General features: G+C 40.1%; 1 protein-coding gene across 5 annotated transcripts in view; it reads left to right on the top strand.

Moving 5' to 3' along the window:
* The first annotated feature begins 4,290 nt into the window (after window positions 1-4,290).
* LOC307201422 (putative serine/threonine-protein kinase SBK3) overlaps window positions 4,291-19,239 on the top strand; it is a 28,583-nt gene continuing 13,634 nt past the window's right edge. Inside the window, exons 1-2 of one of the 5 annotated variants that reach the window (XM_079950627.1) lie at window positions 4,291-4,324; window positions 14,974-15,147. In XM_079950627.1, the coding sequence (XP_079806753.1) occupies window positions 4,306-4,324; window positions 14,974-15,147 (193 nt within the window). In that variant the 5' untranslated portion in view covers window positions 4,291-4,305. Of the gene's footprint in view, window positions 4,325-6,266; window positions 6,437-6,466; window positions 8,328-8,367; window positions 9,088-14,973; window positions 15,148-19,239 lie in introns of those variants that run through there. The other 4 variants (XM_079950628.1, XM_079950626.1, XM_079950625.1 and 1 more) reach the window with 4 other exon arrangements.

Below are 19,239 nucleotides of genomic sequence, written 5' to 3'. Positions count from 1 at the left end.
CTTATTGAAGACTCAGCTCAAACCAATAGGACTTACTTCAGAGAATATGTTTAGGGTGGGCCTTGTAACTTGGCCCTGTCTGTGCCCCCATCATTTTTCCTCTTGCTCCATAGCTATTGATTCTGCATGCTGAAAGGTCGCAGGAAATGACCTACATTCCTGCAATTTGTAGACAGGTTTTCCTTGCATGCTAGCTAAAGTACACTCTACACATGCTCCAGAAGCCTTCTTTGTTTGTATTAATAAATATTTCAAGGTTGAGCCACAGCAGTAAAAACACATTCTAGGACTCATGTAGAGTCTAGAGGAGACTGAGATGGAATCTACACACATAGAAAACCCCCGTCAAAATGCTTTTTAAAAAAAGTTCTGAAAAATACATTTGAGTTTTGCATAGTTCACTGTCACCATTTAGGGTCACATTTGTATATTGCACTTTACAACACATTTAAAAAGTATTTGCAGCGGTGTAGATGAGTCCTGAGAGGAGATCTGATAGACATCTTCAAATATCTAAAGCAGGGCAGTCCAACTATTCATACCAAATGGGCCACAAAGGTACTTCGAAATGGTACCCATGGGCTGCACACTATAGCTTTGCTCAGGAGGGGGCAGCAAGGTCAAAATTTGACACACACCCCTGCCACCCTCATGCTGTCTTCCCAAAGCTGGATAAGCAAGGCACCAGGATTTGGGAAGGAGGGACTAGGCTCTGTCGAGGTCAAATGTTGCCAAGGGCTGCCCTGACCTAAGGGCTGTCACATGGAGGATGGCGCAAGCTTGTTTTCTCCTGCACCAGAAGCTAGGACTCAAACTAAAGGCTTCAAGTTACAAGAAAGGAGATTCCGACTAAACATCAAGAGGAACATTCTGACAGTAAGAGCTATTTGACAGTGGAACAGACTCCCATGAGAGGTGGTGGACTCTCTTTCCTTGGAGGTTTTTAAGCAGAGGTTGGATGGCCATCTGTCATGGATGCTTGAGTTGAGATTCCTGCATTGCAAGAGGTTGGACTTGATGATCCCTTCCAGCTCTACAATTCTATGATTCTATGACCCCTCCTTATGGTTACACTCTTAACAAGGCAGGAATATTCATGACAAATGGCACATATGGAATGCCTATTGGGATGACACTGTCTTGATAGTAAGCTTTATGGAGTTTATTGCCTCTTTAACACATTATACCAACAAATCAATCTACAGCTCAAACTGCAAATTCTGCCCTCCCAGAAGGGTTCTCCTCTGTCCTTTCTGCTCAGCTTCCCTCTCACTCTAGGAGGAACCAGCTGCAGGGAGATAGCCTGACCCTCCTGGCCTCATTTGGAAGGTAATTAATACTTGACACCACATTAGCAGCACCTGGGCTTGGCGGAGGGAAAGGTCAGGCATGCAGCCATCTACCCGCAAAGACTTCCGAGCAGCCGCCTCTCTTTGCCTGCCTGCTTAATTTGTTTACTCACTAGGATGAGATTGATGGTTGGAGGACAGATTGGAGGTAGATGCCTCCAGAACAGGTCCAGGCATGAGAGACAAAGCATTCCATGTGCCCACTTGCATGCTTAGAGTATAGGTCAAAATATTTCAAGTCCATTTCTAAATGCCAGAGTGATGATTAGAAGAGAAGAGTGCCTTCAATCATGCACCTTTCTGAGCCTCAAGCACTGGTGAGCCATGGCTTACCCACCTCTAGAAATGAACTGGGACAGGTTACAGAATAGACTTTGAGATGGGCATAATATATTTGACATTCCTCCCCCCCCCCAAAAAAAAAAAAAAATCAGGCACTGCTTCTGACCACTACATGGCATGCAACATCTGGGGAACAGCTGGTCTGACTTCTTTCCCAAACTAATCAGTAGATGCCCAAAGTTGAAATGTCAGATGGGCTGACTCAAGGCTTTGTGCCTTTTCTACAGTTCTAAAACATATTCACACAACTCAAAAGATGTTGCTATAGACGTTAGGAATCAGAATTCCAAGCTCATGGCTCTTCCCACTGACCCCAATATACTGTATATTCATTTTAGCTACAGCGAGGAGCCAGAAGTCTTGGTTTCCAACAAAAATTCTTCAAAAGGAGCATAAGAATATATGAAGGAACCTGCTGGATTAGATGAAAGACCCATCTGTCCAGTATTCTGTTTTTAGTGACCAGCCTATGACCCATGATAAGCCTACAAGTAGTACACGAGTGCAAGAGCACTGTCCTTGCTTGTGCTCCCCAGCATTCAGAGACATAGTGCCTGATACTAGATGTTGTGCACAGCCATCATGGCTAGTAGTTACTCGTAGCCTTATCCTTCATGAATTTGTTTATACCATTACTAAATCGTATAGAACAAGATTTCATAGTTTAACTATGCACTCTGTGAAGAAGTACTTCTTTGCGTTTCCTGGATCTTGTAACATTCAGCTTCACTGGATGACATCAGGTTCTAGTATCACAAGAAATGGAGGAAAATCCCCCCTCTATCCACTTTCTTCACACAAGGCATAATTTTATACTCTTATACCATGCTCCCCCACCCCCATTCACCTTTTTCCTAAACCCGAGTCCCAAATATGTAATATTTCCTTGTAGGGAAGTTGTTGGACCAAATGAATCTCGGGATCCCTTCCAACTCTAGAATTCTATGGTTCTATTATTATTTCCTCTAATACCTTCTTTGATTTTGCTTGTTAACCAAGCTGACATCCTCTTGGCCTTGGTGCTACATTCTGGCTGAACTTCGGTTTATTGCAGTTTTGAAGAACCCACAAGAATTCTGGGGAGGTTTGACCCTGTTTACTTTCTCTTTCAACTTTCTTTTTACAAATCCAGTTTTCAAAAGAGAAATTTTCTCTTTGAAGTAATGTGTGACTGTGTTTGACTTTCACTGTATATGACTTTTTTATTTTTTAAAAAAGCAATTGTCCACTTAATTTGATAAAACTGTGGTCTCTGTATTGTCTTTATATCCAGTCCTGTGCAAAAGCCAAGTTTATATATTTATTTATTACTTTTGTGTCCCATGCTTTTCCAAGATAGAATAATTAACTGAAAAGCAGCTATGTAGAAGTGAAATTTTCATAATGTACAGCTTTTCTTAATCCTGGCATGACCAAATTCCCTTTTCCCCACTTCTGTGAAAGGGACAGAAATCCTTCCCTCTTTTTCATCTGGCTACCAAAATAAGCCACACTACAGTCTATCCACCTTACCGCCCTTTCTGCCCTCTGGGGGTGGGTCTCAGTGGAACTATCAATGTCTGTTGTTGGGGTGCTTTGCCCGTAAAAACTAGGTGCCTCCTCTTTTTGACATTAAACAACTCAGCTCAATACAATAATACTCTCCTGGCAGGACACAAACTCCGTGTGCTGCCAAAGAGCTGTTGACAGAGCATGGCCTCCAGAAATAGACCCCAGGAAATTTCCATTCCTGACAAGTCCAGATGTGAACAGGAGTTGGTGGGTTAGCATGGGGATCCATCAGTGCATGGATGACCAGAAGCAAAGGTGAACAAGGAGCTTGATTATCATTTAGGAACTGCATATTTTGCCTAGGTGTACAGGTGTGAAAAAATCTGCACCTGCTGAAATCCTCTCTTCTCCACAACTCTAAAGGCTGTACTCCTCCAGTCACCATTGATTAGACATGCAACTGGGAAGTGGTTATGTAGGCTCTCAGGCCTTGGCTGGCAGCTTCATTTTCTCACTTCCAAACAAATAACATTTTCTTCTGAACTTTGAAGCGACTAGTAGATTTAAATGTATGTGGGTGTGTTCGCACACTTGTAGATTCCTAACAGTTCACCTGGGTCCTCTCATCACAGCCAAGAAATGGGTGTGTGGGTGGAATCTATGCATGACACCTCAGTCCCTTTGCCAATGACACCTAGCACTGAAGGAAACAGTTACATAAACATAACAGTCATTATCTCAACATAGCCCTGTTCTGAATGCAGATTAACTGTTCTAGCCGCAACACTCAGTCCCCTCCAGGAGGTGCTCTTCTTAAGGCACAAACCCATGATCCCTAGACAGAGCCTGGAATTTGCCAATGGTAGTGCCTTTTACATGGGACAAAGAACAAGGGAGCATTTATGTAGAACAATATCTGCTTAATTTACCTGCTAAAAGGGGGATAGGAAGCATGAGCTGTGCTTCCTGCCTTCAAAGCAAGTGGTATAAGATTCAACATGGAACTTGCATGGAAGAAAATCACTTAATGCATTCCAAGATTTCCTGTATCTGCTTGCTATCATTACATCAAATACATGAAATGGGAAGCATAACTCATTTCATTATCCTGTAGGCAGAAAACATGCAAAAGAATGCACAAGGTACATACAAATGTGCTTTACAACAGGATGATGCATTCCTGCAAAACAGCCCTGACTTTATTCTGCTGACCTTTACTGTGAAAAGGGATGGATCTTATGACACAAGCACATACTTCCACATCCCTCTCTTATGGATGTTGAGTTGGATCCAGACAAAGGGCTTATCCACACTTATCTGTGCTTAAAAGCTCCACTTTCAAGTGCTTTCCTTCCTTTCTTTTTGCCCCAGAGCTTTCACTGTGAAAACTGCTCTTTGGTGCTCAATTGTCACAGTTGTCGATTTGAGTTTTCAAAGGATTGCCATTTGTTCCAATTAAGCTTGAAGGAGAGGGTTTTCATAGGGAAGGCTCCAGAGTAAAACAAGTGGGGGTCACTTGGAAAAGGGAGTTTTAAAGCGCAGATGGTACCTGGAAAGAGCAGAGCAAAGGTAAGTGTGGATAAGCCCTTAGTTGCATTTAGGTCCCACTGAAAGCAATGGGACGCAGTAGTCATGCCTGAAATCCTATATAGACTTCAATCGACATTTTCAGTTCAGTTCCATAAATGTGCATAGGATCCAAACCCCTGACCTCTTCTTGTAAACAGGTTTCAGCAATTAATCTTGTGAGCAAAACCCCTATCCACATAAAGACTAGAATGAGGTGAACTGTAAAGCACAGGCTATGCAATTACTTTAAAAATAGAGTGTTTGGATTTAATGGCGTAAACCTGCTTTATTTACTGTATAAATACAAAAGCCATGTATTCCGTGTCAGTGTTTTTCAAGCATTATCACTATTTTAAAATGACCATTTGAAATCACTGTGGCTCATTGCTGTGGTGCTAATGCCTGACTATTTTTGTAATTCTTGCTTCAAAGCTTAAAGCCCCCCCCCCAAGCTTCCCTTCCCAGCTGTTCCAATTTTTAAGTAATCATGAAAAGGAGTGCTTAAGCTTGGTTCCAGATGCATAAGCCAAGCAGTTGCGTACTAAGAAAGTCTTTCAGCAGCTGTGGAATTTTAAAAAGCACAAAGAGAACCCTTCAAGGATTTTTACTAGACTGAAATGATGGCATGCGTTAAGTGATTAGCTCATAACCATCTCATCATTGGCGAATGATGACATTTGATTTGAATACCTTGCTCTCTTGAAATGCCTTGCCTACAATGTAAATCAAATAGTGATGAAATGGAATGCAAAACATTGCAGGGAAAGAGGTCTGTCATCTGTCCATAAACCCTGAGATTCCCTTTCGCCTCTATTGATCTAGTTTCCCTGGAGATGGCAGTTGTTGCCTAGTGAAGGGCATTGGAAAAGCGGTAGCCACAAGAGTTTTAAACCTTCTGCTGTTTGAAAGATTGGAAGCAAGCTTTGAGGAGGTTTTTTTTTTTTTTTTTTAAAAAAAAAGGTAAGACGGAGGAATGGAGGACAACTATGGAAGCACCTGAATTGAAGGGGAAAGGAAAAAATGGATTTTAAAAAGTGGACTTTGAAGAACAAATAAAATGAGACACAACTGCGCAAATGAAGACACGTGGAAAAAGTAGTCGCTGACTGTGAGAAGACTGCTTGAAGATTTGCCAGAAGTCCGAGATTGTCACCACAAACAAGTCTATAAAAGGAGCTTTGGAGAGCAAATAGGCAAAGTCACAGAGGATAAAACGATCACTGGCTTCTAGTTTTAACAGCTATATTACCTCCAGGATTAGAAGCCGTATGCTCTGAATATCAGTTGCTGGGGATAAGGAGTGGGAGAGTGATGTTGCTCTCATAAGCTACTTGCATGCTTCCCATAGGCATCTGGTTGCCACTGTGAAAACAATCCCGGACTAGATAGGCTCTTCATGTGTTCTTAAAGTTCTGATATTTATTGGGAGGAGATGAACGATATATAAATATATACAGTCAATCAAATATTCAAGTTGGTAAGAAAGGCAATACAAGTTACAATTCCTCTACAGAATTCAGGAAAGACCATTAGAAAAAGTAATGTATAGATGCCCTGCTGTTTTCCCTAGAATTTTGGCAAAGCATACATTTATTTAATTCTATTGATTCGTACCCAACCTTCCTTCTAAAAGTACACATATTTACGCAGACAGAAGCGTTGCCCTCAAAGGTTCAGGAATTCTGGTAGGTCGTGGTGAATCATTTTATGTAGCAGGCTGAGGGACAGGCAGACCCTGAAAATCCTTAGAGAAGCACTTGAAATTACTTGAAATTCTAGGCCGTTACTTTATTTCTTACTGTATTTCAGTACTACTTTATGAACTGCCCTGACAATGGAAAGGCAGTATTAAAAAAAACAAAAAACCTTTTATGTAAATGATGTGGATTAGCCACTGAATGACATGCAAAAATCAAAACTTTTCCTTTCCATTAAGAAGAATGTCAGGGAAAGCTAAACCTGGTCATAAAAAAAGGGTTGCAACCTTAGGCTCAGTATTGCATTTAAAAAATGCTTCCTGTTCGTTACCAAGAAAATTTTATAGGGTTAATTAATTAATTAATAATAATATCTGCCCCCTATAAAGTAGAGAAAGGTATGTTCACAGGATTCTCTCTTCTGTGCTGTTCTTTTGTTTGTACAATCTGGATTGAGGGTAGGATTTTTTGGTGTTGTTTAATTAATGTGAAACAACAGAATCATATTGTGTCTATTCTTTTGAGGCATTTTACTGGATTTGAAACTTGTGGGCACAATTTGCTTCTTTGTTTTAACTTTTATATGGTGCCTGAGCCATTCGGGATAGTAATCATCATCCCTATAAACGGCAAACTTAGCGGTCCCGTGCTTTGTTAAAAAAAGAAAATGACAAAGACAAAAGGAGACAAAAGTTTCAAAAGAGTGATGAGGGGTGGGAACTCTCCTATAGGAAACAAATTCTAGAAACACTAAAAAGCCTTGACGGTTATGAAAGGGGAGGAACCAGCAGTTGGTGACAGTTGAAATAAACAACAGTTGATTTGAAAAACTGCAACTAGCTCTTCAGAGCCATTGTAGATTTTATGAGAGAAAGAGCGTTACACACTGAACTTCCACCCAGTTTCTAACACGAGGAAAACATAATTTCAGAAAGTAACTGCACAAGGAAGAATGACTAATGAGAGACAGAATTTGGAAAATAGTTGAAACCATTGTACATCTCAGGAAAGAAGAAAAATAAGAGAACTAGGCACTGGCACTTTGAAAACTACATCCGGAGAGTATTTTGAGAGTAGTAATTATTTAAAGTTGGGAGAGAAATTGTAGAAAACCAGACTGGATAAAAAAATAATAAATGAATGCAACTGCATAAATAAAAAATATGTGAAGGGGGAAAGTATTGATAGTAGAGTATAAACTGAAGAAAATTAATAATTAAGAATTGAGAAAAATCACACAATAATTTCAGGAAAAGGGAGCAGCAGGATATTTTGGTACTCTGCTCACAGTACCATGGCAACCATTTTGTAGCAGTACCCACAGCATTTTTATCAATATATATGAGTACTGGCACCTCAGGTATTTTTTTTACCTCCCTACCCCCCCACCCCATGGGGGTATTTTTAAAAAAACATGGAAAGGTGTTCACATAGTTCACTATTCCACAGTATCATCATAAAAAAACAATTTCATTATTTATATTTGTTTTTAGACTTTGTTGATTTTATATGCATTTCATACTGTTTTGCATTAGCAGTTTAGATTGTTTTTCTTTTTTTATTAAGCTGTCTACACATTTTGTTAAATAAAATATAAATAAAACAAACCCAGGGATAGAAAAGGACAAAAAGTGCTCAGTTCAAGTCTAGTTAACAGACACTGATGATATTCTGATCAAAACTAGCATAAAGATTTGGGAGTGGGGCATTTATTTGTGGGGAACATATTTATGAATGTTTTTCAAAATAAAAGTAATTTGCCAAGCATAGAAAAATATGAGCAGTTGTCAATGGTTCATATAATATAGTGAAAGGAAACAGAAGGAAGTAAAAGGAAACAGAAAGGAAACAAAATGAGGCATGAGGAGAAAAAAATCATGTAAGTATTCCTGAAAAGTATAACCAAATCTATTTCAATGCATACCCACCCACCCTACCAATAAAAGGCAGGAACATAAAACAAAGGGGAAACAACCCTCAAGTTATTAATAACAGACCAAAGGAATGCCATAAAGAGGTGTGAGGGGGAAAATAAAATGGGAGGATTTCTAAAATAGATGGAGGAAAAATATGAAACTCTAAATGAGCACAGAAATGCTAATGATAGACAGTTTGTACACTACAGTGAAGGGAACTGAGGGAATTCAGGCAGCTTATAAACAGAAAACTGAAGTATAAAATTGGCAGGAAAATACCAAAAGCAAAGAAGAGGATACTCAAGGCACCAAGTAGATAAACTGTTGGGTTTTTTGTTTGTTTGATTTAAGTTTAATTATACAAAAGATACAACAAAAACATCTGAACAGATGTGTGCTCATTGGGCAGAGCTGAGAAACAAACATACAGAAAATAGCATCATGACCGTAAAAACTTGAGTGTTCCAGAGCCCTTCAGTGTGCAAAGGACACAATGAGTTTTCTATAGGCAACTTGAGACACATGTGCCAGCAAGGCTTAGCTCACCCAGGAGGCATCTGTCTCAGACAGCACAGGATCCATAGGGGCAGCAGATCTGGCCTCCAAGGATGCATTGCTTGCAGCTGACACCATGGCGGCAGCAACAGCTGTGGCATGCTCCTTGGAGACTGGAACATTTCCCCTATGAGAAAAGTGGTGATCGCATGCTGTCGCCATGGAAAGGTAGATAATAGCAGTGTAACATGGCATTTGGTCTCTCTGGGAATCCATTTCAAAAACCCTTTAATTACTTTCACCTTACTTTTCAGACAGTTATTGTCTCCCAAAGCAATAAAGAGAGAGGTGCTGCTATTAGGCTTGCAAACTAGAAAGACACACAAGGGAAGGGAGTGGAAAGAAAAGGCAGAGAAGAGAAATCAGTCCCTCAAGGCCAGAACAAAGCAAAGGGCTAAAAGCATTTATATCTAGTTTGGGCCAGGCTCATCTTCCCTTGCCAGTGTTTTGCCTCTAATTAAAGTTAGTGGCTCTTTTTCCTTTGGACGATGGCTGGGTCCAGTGTGTTCTTTCGCCTTGCCTCTTGAAGTCCGAGAACAGCAGGCAATTTCCCCCGCAAGTGTCACTTTCTGGTAGAGAGGACAGAAGCAAGTCCTTTGCAGCTGCTCCTTCTCTGGACGATGGATGGAGCTAGGATGGTCCCCTTTTACATTGATGTTCTTTCCGGAGGCAAAGAGTGCAGCCTCCCAGTAACCTGTTGTTCCCTGACCATTGGCATAACCATAGTCCCTTCAGCTCTGAGGCCCTCAGGCAATTGTGTCTCAACACAGAGATCAGTGTGTCATAACATAACAGACTTATAACCTGTGCTATTTGATCACTATTTGAATGTTCTGTTGAATTAATAGTAATTTAATTACAATTACTATTTAAGTGGCAGCTGGTTGACCACTGTGAAAACAGGATGCTGGACTAGATGGAACTTTAGTCCAGCATTCTCTTTCCCACAGATGCCTTTGGGAAGCCCACATGCAGAACATGAGGGTAACAGCCATCTCCTACTATTGTTCACCAGTGACTAGTATTCAGAGGCAGCACGGAGATTGTGCCTAGTGGAAGATGATAGCCTACCCTTTTGTGTTTTATAGCTGTTAAGTGTGCAGGAATAATCAGATGAAACTTTTCACAGCACGGAAATCAGCATTTACCCGCTAACATCTGCATGTCAAATTCCTGTTAAAGGTACAACAGCAGGTCCTGAGCCAGCCTTTGGGAAGGGTTTATATACATCTTTTAACCATAAAAATAATGATGATGATGAAAGCAACTGAAATGTGAAACCATGAAATTTGCAGTGACACTATAAAATCTGTCAGAATAGGCACCCTTTTTTGACCTACTTGATGAGGTTGGACTCAACAAGGCCCAGATTTAGCACTTGTTTTGAATTACATGGCGCACCTTAGAACATGTTAAGTAATATTGAAAAATGAGCATGGACAAAGTGTTCTCCTTCATCATATTTATGAATCAGATGCATCTGATGAAACAAGCATTACCTACTAAATCCCATAAATCAGTCAGATTTTAAGGGGCTATCATAGGACTCTCTCCTTTCTTGCCTACAAGTAACTACAAACATCACATCTCCATCTAGGTCAGAGGCTGCAGCTTCTCTCCAAACTCAAATTCCCTATCTAGAATCTAAGCATGCAGAATGGGTTTTAATTTCTAATTCTCTGTTGCTGGCTTTGTTTAGTCCTACAATGAAAATGATTAGCTATACATACAAACCTGAGCACATGAACCTGGTCTCTTTAACCACATACCGGTAATTAGAAAGAAAACTAGAAGTCAGCAATAGGCAGGAACTTGGCACACATTTTCCAGAAGGTTAAACTGATGTCTTTGTTTTATTGCAAAAAAAATTAAGGCTTCTAATTCTTGGTGCAAACATTTTTCTTATTTTTGCTTGTAAAAGGGAGAAGCAGCTAGACTACCTTGTAAAGTAGGGCATGTCCCAAAGCTGCAAATGAGCAGGACCTCAGCCAGCCATTGTAAATAGTTGAGGCAGCTGCTGGGCTGGGCTGGCCTAATGTTACAAGGCGGGTTTATGGGATGATCCCCTCTCACCACAAATATCTCAAGGGGCCACAGAATAGGTCGCACTAGGGGGTTGGCTCTTAGCCCCATCATTTTTGCAGAGTTAACTCAGACACCACATCATGACCTTTGCTTTCACTCCTTGCCTCTGCTTGGATTATGCTGGGCAAACGCCAGGTTCATTAGCTATTTATTTGGAGAACATTTGGTTTTCTTTCCTTGGACTCTGGTTCAGATCCAGCCAATGCTTTCCCCAGTGGTCAAAGTCATTGCACCAGTTATGGGACATGTAAATGGTAAATAAGAGAGTGCCTTGGCATATGTGACTACTTTCCCCTCATTACCAAGTAATCACTGCCAGTTCCCATTTCTGGACTGAAACATACAGTACTTGTTCCTGACAATTCTCTTTTGTGTATTTTGATGTCAAATATTCTCTGTAATCAAATATATGTTGAATATTCTCCTGATATTTGTTATCTATATTTGGCACATATTGATTTCAGTATCTGATATCTGATGAGTGATAATTTGATAGATGACAAGCACTGGTATTTAAAATCTGATAGTATTAATATTCAGTGTTGTATCACAGTGGTTTTCCATTTTCTATCTCAAGGGAGCACTCTCAATGCCAACTTGTCTGCCAAATAAACTGCATATTACTAAGGGTTCTGGGACTTGTTTTAATGCTGCCAGTTAACGTAGACCAGTGATTTGGGCCTTACCATTGCTCACTGTGAACTCATTGCTCACTCCCTTATATGTATTGCTGAGAAATATCAGTAACATTAAGTATGCTGTCTTTCAAGAACGCTTATAGATGTTGCTAGAGCACAACTTCCATTATCCCTGACTATGCTGGCTAGGGCTGACAGGAACTGGAGTCCAACAACATCTGGAAGGTGGCAGTTTAGCTACCCACTCCTGACACATAGAGAACCTTCAGGTGTAAGTAGTTAGACATGCAGGAATATCTAGTGTATTGCACACCCATAGCTGTATGTCATGAATTAGGAGTTTCATAGGTACCAGTCAATCAGTGTTGTGCGTTGCCAACTTCTGCTGCAGTCTCACAGAACAGTCTGCTCCCTCTAAGATCAGGCCTGGAGAAAAAAATTGTTTGCTTGACTAGAAAAGGACAATGTGCTTTCACAGTAGCCCCACCACACAGATAAAGAGCATATCTGTGGTTGAAATTAGATATGAACTGCATATTTGCTTGCTCCCAGTCTGTTGTCACTATACAGTGCTGTCTCTTATTACTATATCAATCTAGAAAACAAAGTCCTCTCACTGTAACACAATTTGAGTTTCTCAGAAGCAGCTCATATATATGGACAAAATAATCTTTTACAAATAAGAATGGTTTTCTGTTAGATAATCCAACTTTCTTTCCTAGGATATAAGTTTTCTGATAAAGCGTTATGTGGTTTAAGGAGTATTGAACTAAGATGGGCTAGCTAACCACAGGGTGATGTGATTTTCAGTAAGGCACTTTCAGAGTCAGACCAACATTTTCCAAAATAACTAAATATATAATGGCAATTCAGCCTCTTTAAATGCAGATCTGCCCCAATCACATCGGTAATTGATTCTTGTGAGGATCTCTACCCCCCATCAACTGCTTGCCTATTGCAGCCCATTCCTCAGATACTATGTCCAATCTGGGCTTACTTCCAATACTAGAGTCCAGTCAAGAGGGATTCACCTCTGCTCTGAAATCTCCTTTGCTCTTCCAATCAGTCTTCAACTCCTTTATATTTGATTGGGGCAGGTTCACATTTAAAAAGATGTGTTTGTCACCATCCTCTAGTTTGATAACTTTTCTCTATACAAATATTTACCCCCCCTTTTTTTGCATATTTAAGTAAAGCCCACAGCTCTTTATGGTAACTATATTTGTAATGTATTTTTGTCGGTGTTTGTCCTTTGATGCTATGGCCTTTCGGCTATGCAAATAAAGTCTATTGATTGATTGATTGAAAGCCCAGAGCTCGAGGCATAGTTGCTGCATGGTGTAATTGTCAGAAGGCCATGGTATAGTCACCCAATACCACTTTCTGAAACTAACCTTTCAGGAAGCAATGGAACTATTGTGAAACAGTGTCCATGATTCTGCATGTCACAGAATTGGTCTAGAAGGATACAATGGTCAATGGTATCAAAAACCACTGACAAATCCAGCAAGAATAAAGGTCCTCTATCCTGACAAAAGCAAATTCTATCCCAAAGCTTGGCCCAGACTGATATATAGCTCCAAATAATCAATTTCCTCCAAAAATGCCTGGAGCTGCCAGAAGTTAAATACCACCTGCACAGCACCTTGCCCCCAAAGGGGGTATTTGTGACCAGATAGTCATTTTTAAGTGACTTAGGATTCAGGAAAAAAATATTAAGAAGTAGCTGTACCACTACCTATTTCAAAGTAGCAGTCACCCAATCCTCCATCACTACGCCTAGAACTGCCCCCTTCCCAATCAGCATCACCATTTAACTCATATTAGCCATGATGAGCAAGTGGCTCATTGACACCATTGTTAAAACATAGGTACTTTCTCCCCATCTACTGTGAATCCAAGGTCCTTGCATTAATCTATAAAGCCCTGAAAGACTTACACGAGGTCTAGGGTACCTCGGCTGCCTGAACTCTTACATCGCAGCTCAATCACATAGATAATCTGCAGGAACGTTGTTGTTGGTTTCTTGAGTTGTTGAGACTCGCTTGATGACAAGAAACTGAGTCTCTTGTGCCATCAGCCCAGTATTGCGGAATGGAATAGTATTGTCAACAGAGATTCAGCAGCTGCCTTCTGTTTCAACTTTTAAACGCCTGCCAAAAACATTTCTTTTCTGTCAAGTTTTTGCAGGCTATTAAGAACACATATTTCCATAATAGTTTGCTCATTACTGATTTTCACATTTTTATATGGATATTACCATATGATTTTAAAACATAATTGTTGAAAACAGCTCTGATATTTTTAATAATAATAATAATAATAATAATAATTTATACCCCACCCATCTGGCTGGGACTCCCCAGCCACTCTGGGAGGCTCCCAACAGAATATTAAAAACACAATAAAACTTTAAAAACTTCCCTAAAGAGGGTTGCCTTCAGATGTCTTCTAAAAGTCACATAGTTGTTTATTTCTTTGCCATCTGATGGGAGGGCATTCCACAGGGCGGGTGCCACTGCCAAGATTTATTTTTGTTTATTTTGTTTATTTTTGTTTTTTTTTAAAAGAAGTACCGGTAAGTTTAAGAGGTACAGCTATAAGCACCTTGTCCGTGGACCTCAAAAATGGAAACTGATCATGTACAACTCCTTATGGTGGTGAGCCTAGAAAAGGTCACAGATAGTGAGTGATTCGCACAAGAATTCATTATTTGATGTTTACTTATCATTTAATGACATCATTTAATACTGAATGCTTGAAAGACTTCCAGTTAAAGTACTGCATAGGAGATGATGTATCAGATCTGGCCATTCAATCTGATCTGTGGTGGCTCTTTTACAAATACAGTAGAAGCCACCATATGATTTTACAATCACTATGTGAAAGTGTGTGAATTCATTCAAACCCAGACTTATATCCTATGGGTGTGAAGTTAATTTGTAATATTTCATCACTAAAATTGTTTTATTTTTATCCCCATACCTGTCTACCTTCATCCCCATTGCTAGAAGTTCATCTCTCTACCTGGGCTGCTCACCTCTTTGGGCTGAGGGTCCTGGGCCTGAGCAATACCCAGCCTCTCATTGCCCACACAGGTGATGAGCTTGGAGTTAGTTCTGGCACCGTGAATTGTTGCCATCACCTCACTGCTCTCCCTTTGCTTCCCCTGCCTAATTTTGGAAGCCTGCCCGGCTTGTGTCTGAGCCTGTGACACATGTTGCCTTCTTCTCACAGTGGGAGAGATTAGAATGAGCCAGCTCTCACAGGCACAACTGACAGGCTGAGCAGAGCAAAAATCTGACTGTTTTGCAACGCTCTGCCCACCCAGTGTACACAGCTTGGGCCAGAGAGGAAGCAGCTCAGCCGGCACCAGAAACGATGACACCTGGGCAGATTGATGCCATAGGACACGAGAAACAAGCAACAACAAGAGAATGGTCTGTTGTTGTGTTTCCACAAAAGACTTCTACAGCACCAGCTCAGAAGTGCTTTCCAGATCAAGGTAAGCTCTAGGATACAAGGGGAACATATACCTGCCAGTCCATGAGGTAAAACCAGCATGAGCTTGCAAATGTTTCAGTTGCACAGGGCTTTAGATCTAGCAGTAAATTGTTTTGTGGAACTCAACAAATTGCATATTCTCAGAGTGCTTGCAGAGGCTTAATATCTCAGACAAGTTCTTCAGATATCACTAGCAACAGTTGGGCCTATTTTAGCTTATCAGATTTTTCTGCAGAAAGAGTAAAACTGGATTAAATTAAGGGTGAGGGAATTATGAGCTAGTATTTTTATGCCGATGTAACCATCTGAATGCTGGAAAAGACTTAGATGCATGAACAGCACCAATCCTAGAATAACATCCTCTGGTAGTACATTTAAATAGACATAATTCAGGATTAATTCAGTGCTATTCATGTTTGAAGTTGTAGGGTAAATGTGGACACAAATGTGTCTTTGCTTTCAGTCTCACAAGTATGATCAAAACAGGGCTTTTAGAGCTCCAGCCCCAAACAGCATCTGAACTGTAATTTAAACAGAATAATTTCAAAGTTCCACTGAATGAATTGGTTGTTATGTTTAATGGTCTTTTATATTTCTGGTCTGTGACCATAATAAATCAGTTCAATTCAATGGTCATTTAAACACTCCCTCTCTCTGCAACGGTCACCGTAATGCAGGAATATCATAAATATTCTTTTAAATATCACGAATTGGTAAAGTATATGGCAGTGCAAATATATTTCACACATGCTACCTTTATCTCTCAGCCTTTATTTCTATACTTTTATTGTCTCTTCAACAATAAAAAGATATCTTGTAAACTCCCTGAGGTAGAGACCTGATAATTGTTTTTTCTTTCTCGTAAATTGACGGTGAAGGACCCAGGTGGTACTGTGGGTTAAACCACAGAGCCTAGGACTTGCTGATCAGAAGGTCAGCGGTTTGAATCCCCGCAATGGGGTGAGCTCCCATTCCTCGGTCCCTGCTCCTGCCAACCTAGCAGTTCGAAAGCACGTCAGAGTGCAAGTAGATAAATAGGTACCGCTCCGGCGGGAAGGTAAACAGTATTTCCGTGCGCTGCTCTGGTTCGCCGGAAGCAGCTTAGTCATGCTGGCCATGTGACCCGGAAGCTGTACGCTGGCTCCCTTGGCCAATAAAGTGAGATGAGTGCCGCAACCCCAGAGTCAGCCACGACTGGACCTAATGGTCAGGGATCCCTTTACCTTTAAATTGACGGTGCATAATAATCATTAGCAGTAATAGTAGTAGCAGCAAGAGTTTGGCCTTGGGGCATACAGAGGGAATCTTCCTTTCCACAGCTCAACATAGAGCTTGTTTTCATATTACATTTCTAATTCAAATAAACTATTAGAAATAACTTCTAAGAAAACCATATGATTTTTCTGGAGCTCTTGTCAGCAACAAGTTTAATAAGCATGGCATTTTTAGTGGTGATGGTTGACGATGACAAGCAAAGCACCCACAGCAGCTTCACAGAGGGATTTATCACTACATACATCTGCTTTCAAGCTCTTTCAATATTATCTTTCCCAATGGTTCAATGGTTGTGTTTTTTTAAAGTAACTCTTTATTTGAACTACAGTTTATTTTCATCCTCCCCAATTATTAAAATATGCGTACAACACTTTAAAAAGTGTTTTAGAGCAAATTTAAAACTTGCTCTTTCTAGTGGGTACCATTTCAGCAGTCTTCCCCCTGCCAATTATCATTATTTATATTATTGAATAAATATATAACTAGATAGATAACTAAATATATAGGTTAATACTGTAAATATCTGCAGCCCTGTAACATTATTTGTAATGAAAGTGATTCAGTGGCTTACATTAAAGTAAAATAAAAAATATCACTCTGACTTACATAGGTTTTACATCCTTATATAGAGGCATCTTGTTTGATCTCCAAATCATGATATATGAAGACGACAACTAGACATTAATTTCTAAAAAGAGAGGTGCTGTGGCTGAAGACTTTTTGGCTATTCCACCTTCTTAACTTGAAAGCCCTTGTCCCTAAAATCAGATGCATCAGGACTGATTGAGGCCTGTTTGAAATCTGCCAATATTCAGAGCTTTTCTCTTCTAATTGATTACTTCACATCTTCAAGGGCTGAGTGCCAGCATTTAAAACAGAGTCCATGGCTTAAACTAGATGAAACTTGGCTCAGAGAACTCCCATAGGTAATAGATAGCTTGAGACTATGCTCAATCATCAGTTGACCATGTGTGTTTGTTTGCATTCCTATGTACTGCATTTTTATCCTGCACTCCTCCAAGGACCTCAGGGTATTAAACATGACTCCCTTCTTTATCCTCACTACAACCTTTTGAGGCAGGTTAGGCAGGGGGAGAATGACTCAATGAAAGTCACTCAGCAAGCTTCACAGCTCAGCATTAATTTTCCCGTGTCATGGTTCAACACACTAACTACTACTAATCCAGACTCTCTATTTCCCAGTGGAATTCATTCACATACCAGCAAATTCAGGTTGCCTTATTATAGTTGACTGGGAGGTCTTGCGCAACAAACCTGCTTCCCCCAAAGATCGAACTTTTTGCTATAAGGAAAGTGATCAGGAAATGCATTGGAAAGTGTGAGGCAACACTTGCTTTGATGCGTCATCAGACCTCCCCAAAAACAAATCAGAATGCATGCTCATTAAATAACCTATGTCATCTAATTTCCTTGCAAACAAACAAAAACCATATTTATTTAAGATATTTATATTCCACTTTTCAGGCGAACCTCACAAAGAGGTTTACTTTAGATTGTTACTAAAATAAACATATTTTTTTTAAAAAACAAACCACTTACAGTAAATATTACTGTCTGTTCAGAAGAAGTTGCAACTGCTTCTTCTCTGCTCCCTGCAGGGCAAGATGGTCCTTCAGAAGCTGCTGTGGTGACAGGTGGAGGCCACCACTGGGAGCTGGATGGAAGCAGTTCACCAGGCTCTTTCCTCCTTAATTGCAATCAACCCTCTGTGGCTGTGCATATTTAGAAGCCCAAGCAAAAGTATATCCATGGAGTTAGGCATTAGGTTTCTGCCTTAAGCACAACAGGACAGAGAAGTGGGGATGGAATTGTGGTTTTTTTTGAAATTTACTCCCAATGGAATGTTTAAACCCTCCCAAAAAACCCAAAAGCAAAAGTCAAATTGCATGGAAGACTCCATCAACAAGAGAAGATTGCAGGGGAGGAGAATCCTGTTGCTGTGGGACGTTGTCAAAGCTAAAAAGATAATTGGGATATGGGAGATGGATTAGAACATATTCACAGAGGATAAATCTATCAACACCTACTAGCCATAGTGGTTAAAGCGTAATTTATCCAGTCGTTTGACCTGAGACAGCTGAAAGCTGAAAGGGAACAATGGTAGAAGGGGAAACTATAAAGCAAGAGAGGTGATATGTTTATCTTGGAATGGCTAAGCTATTAAAAAACACTGAAGAGAGCTTTCTAATTACAGCGATATCTTGTTCAGGCTAAAGAACAAAAAGGTTCAGAGCAAAAGAGAAGTTTCATGTTCAAAGAGCCACAAGCTGGCTCTCCTGTGGTTCTTTGAACAAAGGAAGGAGGGGCTATGTTAACTGAAGTTATAATAGAGAATCAAAAATTAAATATAGAATCACAAAATATTTAGTAGTAGATCCTTAGTTCTGGCTACGCAAAAGGTAAAAAGAGCTCAGTAATCCCAACCTTGAAAGAAGCAAGTTATGAAAAGGTCTTCTCATTAAAATGTTAAATATTATAATATAAAAATTATCTTGCTCATTTTTTCACTGCTTTGACTTGAAGGAAGGGTGTGTCTTTTCTGTCTGTGTGTATGGCAGAAAAAAGCCATGCTATTAATAATCCAATTATCACCGTCCTTAAATTTGTTCTAAAAATGATTGTTTCAGATAGAAAATATGAACACAAACCTCTAGCGTCTTTCCACAAGCATCTTGTATGCTAGAGAAGAAGGAATATTTCCTCTCCAAGGGTTCTACTCTGTTTACGCAAATGGATCAAAGAGAAGAGCTGCAACTGAGGAAACCATGGAGGAGAGAAATTTTGTTCCCCCTACAAG

Source organism: Podarcis cretensis, assembly GCF_951804945.1.
Source record: "Podarcis cretensis genome assembly, chromosome: 13".
Taxonomy (NCBI): Eukaryota; Metazoa; Chordata; class Lepidosauria; order Squamata; family Lacertidae; genus Podarcis; species Podarcis cretensis.
This window is presented reverse-complemented; position numbering and strand designations above follow the sequence as displayed.